Consider the following 6,563-nt stretch of genomic DNA (forward strand, 5'->3'; position numbering starts at 1 on the left):
AAACATCACCACATCACATTCGTTTATTAGCACAACATTGCATCAACATACAACTCTTTCATATAAAAACTTTCATATAACAACACCACATCAGCGTTACAGCAGTATGACATCAACACAACAACGTTTGTTCAACATCAGAGCATTGCAGTTTTGTTAGAAATGTAAGCGTGCATGGATAAATGCATGCATGCATGGTCCATGAACGATTAGAAGATGCATTAGCATTTGTAATCTTTACGACTATCCCGTAAACATCAAAATTAATGCTTGCATATTTTATGAGTCTGTAACATACACACATACACTACAAACACGCAGACCCACACTCACACACGCACTCACACAGACCTACACACACAAGCAAAAATAAAGAATAAGAGAAGGAGAGGCAGAATAGAAGAGAGACAAACAATTTGCTCTTGCGCCAAAGATGAATGCGTGCAGTTACCAAATTTTTCTTGTATTACGTTATCCGCAATATATTATTCTCTATTACTTTCGCTTTAATAGGCAAATACAGTTATGAGCAGAACGAGATTTAGCCAGCGGAGTAAGAGAGAACGACGTTAATGATGTTAGCTACGATGGATGTGCTGGAGCTGCAACTTTTGTCATTCTTTTTTCCGAGTTCCTTCACGTTTGTGTGCGTTTTGGTGTGACTGACAGTGAAATTTAGAAATTTGCTCCAATGTCTGGCATTGCGTTTTGCAAGTGTTTGCGAGTGAGTGCATGCATAATATTCTGCGTTTTCGTAAGCTTAAGTGTTCATAAATAATTGTAACCTGCCTTACTGACTGACCGATGGATATTTTTTTTTTAGAAAATCTTGGAACTATTTTGGGATTTCGTTGGAAATGCTTTTGTGTGAATGTTTATTCATCGCATGTGCACTCAGTGAAAAGTTCCCATTCACATGCACATTATATTAACGTACACTGAATTTATTTGTGTGAATTGTTTCCCAACATTGTTTTTTCTATGTGGAGTAACAAGATGCCCAAAAAAATTTGGCAGAACGAATGAGCCATCCACTCTGTAAGTTATAAAGAAGAAGCATGCTTATGAATTTGTAAAGAGAGCATAAATATTTAATATGAAGACTAGAACGATGACGAAGCAATACATATGCATGCATACATGCATGGGTACTATTGTACAAACATAGGTACATAAACACACAGATGCATGCATACATGGTATGTATAGACACGTACAAATAAACAAACCAGTAAATATATAAAATACAAACATGCATGAATACGTTCGTACAAATACACACACACATGGGTACAAACATTCATCGTTTTACTTGTCAATGCACACGTACACACACACGTCCAGTCAGCTGCCTATAAGACAATTTTGAGTAATGCAGCTACGTGGGTTGAGATGTACTACTAACTGGGCGTGAAGTACAATTTTCATTCAGTTTAATTCAAGTTTTTAAACATTCATCATTAAATTTCGTGTTCGTATATGAAGTAAAATGAAAAATCTATAAGAATAAATAAATCAACCTATTAACTAATTAACTAATAAACAATATATCAGACTTTCAGATAAACAAACAAACTAACAAATACAAAAATGAACATGTACACATAAACACCAACCAATTAAAATTAATAATGATGGCAAACAACCTCATATGATTTTGAAAACTACAAAGTAATCACAAGCACAATTATTTAATGTTTCTACTAATAATTTATCTCTTCAGTAATGTTAAAACAAATGTTACTCTTATCTGTAGAACCGTAACAGCATATTATACTTGTTAACTACTGCAGTTCAGTGTTATAAAACTAGCGTTATGTTATCAAATCCAGAATCCCAATAGTTTCTTTAACAATTGTAGTCTCAGTTTTTTTCAGAGGTTTCAACAAAAAACTCACAATGTATTTGAATACACGTGAATCGAATCAACGGATAACATGCTTTTTATCTAATAAGCTTGAATCTCTATGCAATCGAACCTAGTCACTACAACTGCAGCTTCTGACACCTTAACCATTTCACCACTCTGTGTTGTTATTTGTTACCAGTTATTTATTTATTTTTTTAATAGCTTTTTATTAATTTATAAAAAGTATTCCAATCAATGAAATCTCATTGGATTTAACATGCACATTTGTGTGTGTGTGTGTGTGTGTGTGTGTGTGCGTGTAGTGTTTGAAATATGTGAATATTTCTTTCATAATTAATGTTGGTGAAGATGTTGGGTTGGATGTTTGAGTAATGTGTTTAATGGCGCGATCAACATTGGTGATGTTTACCGTCGTTGAGGCTGTTGAGATTGTTGATGTTATTAATGTTTTTGAAATTGTTGACGTTGCCGATGTTGCTGAAATTGTTGATGTTTGTATGATGTCATTAACAATGATGACGTTGATGATAAAATTAGACATGATGGTACTAATGTGACCCTCAAGATCGGTGATGCGAGTGGAAGCAATGACCAACAATGATAATGAGGATGATAATGAGATGAAACATGATGATGTCACTGACGATGTCACTGATGATGTCACTGATGATGTCACTGATGATGTCACTGATGGGACCAGTAGTGACGGTGGTGGTTTAACGAATAAACAATGACTCACTCTATATCTCTCACACACTGCATATGTGTATGTATATTTTTATCCATTTTACAAATGCTTTCCTGGTTGATTAAACATGATCAATTCAGCAATAATGTTGATGATCGATGTAATGATGCTATCAAGAATGATGATGAAAAAGAAGATGATGACAATGAAGAAGAAGAAGATGATAATAGTGTCAATGCATGTCAGCATATCACTTTAATCACTGCACCGTCGCTTTCCCCAATGATAACAAATTGATGGTTTGCTAGAGGCTAGGATGATGATGGTGATGATGACACAGATATATAAATATATATATATATATATATATATATATATATATATATATATATATATATATGATGAGGACTTTGATGATGACAGATTTGCATATGATGATGTCTGTTACTATAGCAATGATGAAATTGTGGCATGCTACTGCTGCTGCTGATTATGAATGAATGAATAAGTTAATTAAAAGATGTTGGTGGTGTTGATGATAATGTTAATAAGGAAAAAGACGGCAATGCTGATGATAATGTTGACGCGAAAGACAACCTGCATTTTGCAATCAAACGATGACAAATAGAAAATATGGCTTGTGATGATGTGTTCAATGAATGATGGATCGATGTGCAGATGGATGTGTGTATGTATGTATGTATGTATATATATATGTATGTATGTATGTATGTATTATTATTATTATTATTATTATTATCAACAATTTATTAAGCGCATTATAAAATTTAAATTTCTCGAAAGCGCTCTCTATTATAAATGAAATCAGTGAAGGTCAATAAAGTACAAATCAATAAAGTATTTCTATGTCAAAATAAATATGTTTTTAAGTTCCTCTTAAAATCATCAAGCTTTAGTCCAGGCATTCTGAGCGATTGCGGAAGACTGTTCCACTCAATTGGTCCTGACGAGGCAATATTTCTAGTTGCAGTTTGTAGTTGAGTTGTTGTCACTGCCAGTAGGTTGGCATAGTCTGATCTCTATTTTACACCTGTTTAAAAAGCTGGTTTTTTAAGATTTTATTTACTAGATATACTGGTAACAACCCGTTCATAGCCTTATACATAGTCACACAAATCTTATAGTTGATTCTTTTTTTCACTGTTAGCCAATGTAGGTCTCTTAAAATGGGTGTCACATGGTCATACTTTCTACATCCAACAGTTATTTTTGCAGCTCTCTTCTGTATTGATTGAAGAAAAGCAATAAATCTCTATGGTAATCCATTGAACAAGCTATTACAGTAGTCTAACCGTGAATGAACAAACGCATGAATTAGTGTTTGCATGGTTGTTTGATGTAAATATTTTAGAACGCGGTATAACTGGCAAAGCTGATAAGAATGTATGTATGTATGTATGTATGTATATATGTATGTTAAAACCAAAACGTGATGAATGACACCAAACAGTCAAACATCTGATTAAAAGGGTTAACACTTTAATGTATCGTTAGTCTCACACGTCGGCGTTTAAATTAATATTTTCCGACACACAAACACGCAGAAATCGCTGCAACAAACACGAGATGTGGTTTATTGCAAAAAAGAACTCTCTGTTGTCACCTGACCGAATACCAATCATTTTACACAATGTTTTAATAAATTTTGAAGTATTGGGGTTCATGGGTCCAAGGACCTCGATACATATTGGCAAAAAATCTAAGGAAGGCAGGGCGTGTTGATATTTTTTAATTTTTTCGTCCGATGCCCTGATTGCAGCCATACCACATTCTTTGCTGGTAAGGTGAACGTAGCGTTCGGCCCAGGTACCAGGAACCGTAACATCCCAAGCCAAACATTTACCAGCTCTCCAGGGAGTAAGAGTACAACCGTCTGGTCGCTTGCCATCTTGCACTGAAATGCCAGATGGTTCCTTCAAAACAGGAATAGAAGCTTTAGAAAAAAGCCGGCAAATGTAATCATTCAAAGCTGAATGACGAAGTTGACGGCCTCCACCTAAACGGCAAACCAAACCATGATGACCAAATTCGTCCGCCTCCGCGCCGCAACGACACAGATATTTATTTTGTATACTTAGGCCAAGTCTGAAACCAACGGCAAATCTAACAGACTCGTCATCGAGTCTGGTGCCTACGGAAGTGTTGGGCCACGACCTCAAACAACCACAACTAACATCACTAGTTGCAGCCAATAAGCGGGCGGAGGAAGAAGCACCGACACCAGAAGACAGAAGTTCATGAAAAGTCTTCTTATATTGCTCATCTAAAATTTGAGCTTGTGAAGGGCTTTCAGGTGTGGTCGGCAGAGGTGGGATGTCACAGCAACAACAAAATCGGCAAAGCAAGGCGGACTGGAGGTCAAGAGTGGCAGCGGCAGAAGATTTATAGACGATTGGTGCCAACTGAACCACACTGAGTAACCCCAGACCACCATACCGCACCGGCAGCTAAGCCTGGGACCAGCCACTGTCAGTCAAATGAACATTGCAAATGGCTGACAAGGCGGTACGCAAAACATCATCAAATCTGCCCAGCAACGATGGGTTAATGTAGCTGGATGTACGAAGAAAATACATCATTTTGGGCAAACTGAGGGCGCTTCGGACAATAGTCAGGGCGTCGTGGGCGGAGAGATGAGACACTCGGTCGAGGGCGAACTTAAGTTCTGAAAAATTTTTTATCAAAAAATTTAATTTGGGAGTCGCCCTCGAACAAGGGTGTGCCCAAAAGACTTAAATTTGATTGATTGATGTATGTATGTATGTATGTATGTATGTATGTATGTATGTATGTATGTATTATTATTATTATAAAGAGAAAACTATCAAATTATAACTAATATTAACAACAAATAGCAAGAATGAAAAGAGATGAACTATAATAAAAAAATGTATGTATGTATTACAAGTCAATTTGTATGTATGTATGTATGTATATATGTATGTATGTATGTATGTATGTATGTATGTATGTATGTATGTATGTATGTATGTATGTATGTATGTATGTATGTATGTATGTATGTATGTATATATGTATGTATGTATGTATGTATGTATGTATGTATGTATGTATGTATGTATGTATGTATGTGTGTATGTTTGTAGGACCAAACATGTATGAACACATATTTTGAGGCGTTTCTATTTTTTTCCATGTTAGATTTATGCATCTGGTGTTCGCCAGTACATGTAATAAGTTTTTTTTTCTCATGTGCATAGAAACTCTCCAGGAAGCTTATTCACTTTCGCTGTTGTTCCAATGTGTGTGCTGCTTCTCTGTTCTGCTGTAAATTATATGTGTGTTTGTATGTATGTGTGTGTGAAGTGTGTTTTTTGTTTGTGTGTGCGTGTGCGTGCGTGTTTCATATTATTTATGACCTTGGTAAAAATTTGTTGTGGCTTTAACCTCTAGTTTCAAGTTTTTTTTTAGTTTAATAGAATTTAGATTTGAAATTACAATTAGCAGTTGCCGTTAAAATTGATCAGGTATAAGTGCGTTCGCTGGAGTTGATAGTTAGAAATGTGGATGGGTTTGTGGCTCAGTTGACAAATGTGCAAACAGAGGACAGATACTTACTTTCTCAGGTAGTGTGCAGTGCAGATTTTTAAAAATATTGAAACATCATGATCATTTCATTAAAACAAATTTAAATAATGAATTTTCAATAAAATATTTAATTTCCAATTTGAAGAAGCACGTAAACAGACTGAGAAACGGAAATAAATACAGTAGCGTAAAAATGGAGATATGGAGAAACATGTTCATGTTGGGATGGTTGACAGCCAGAAAGCAACCATACGTGCAACCAACCATGCAACCAACCATGCAACCAACCATGCAACCAACCATGCAACCGACCATGCAACTAACCATGCAACCGGGCAGACATCATTAATGATAATTTCTACTGATTCATCTCGTGCCAACCAATGTAGGTGGGTTATAAATAAACATCAGCATGCATGCATCATCCATCATTCA

The 6,563-nt window shown here is 35.6% G+C and overlaps 1 protein-coding gene across 1 annotated transcript; it reads right to left on the reverse strand.

Moving 5' to 3' along the window:
* Positions 1-4,075: 4,075 nt before the first annotated feature.
* On the reverse strand, positions 4,076-6,347 carry HELRODRAFT_170111 (hypothetical protein; the record flags this gene model as incomplete). Its single annotated transcript, XM_009015928.1, has 3 exons — positions 4,076-4,492; positions 5,063-5,244; positions 6,290-6,347. 3 exons carry the CDS (start codon positions 6,345-6,347, stop codon positions 4,076-4,078), a joined length of 657 nt encoding a protein of 218 aa, XP_009014176.1.
* Positions 6,348-6,563: the final 216 nt, after the last annotated feature.

This window comes from Helobdella robusta, assembly GCF_000326865.2.
Source record: "Helobdella robusta unplaced genomic scaffold HELROscaffold_17, whole genome shotgun sequence".
In the NCBI taxonomy this organism is placed as follows: domain Eukaryota; kingdom Metazoa; phylum Annelida; class Clitellata; order Rhynchobdellida; family Glossiphoniidae; genus Helobdella; species Helobdella robusta.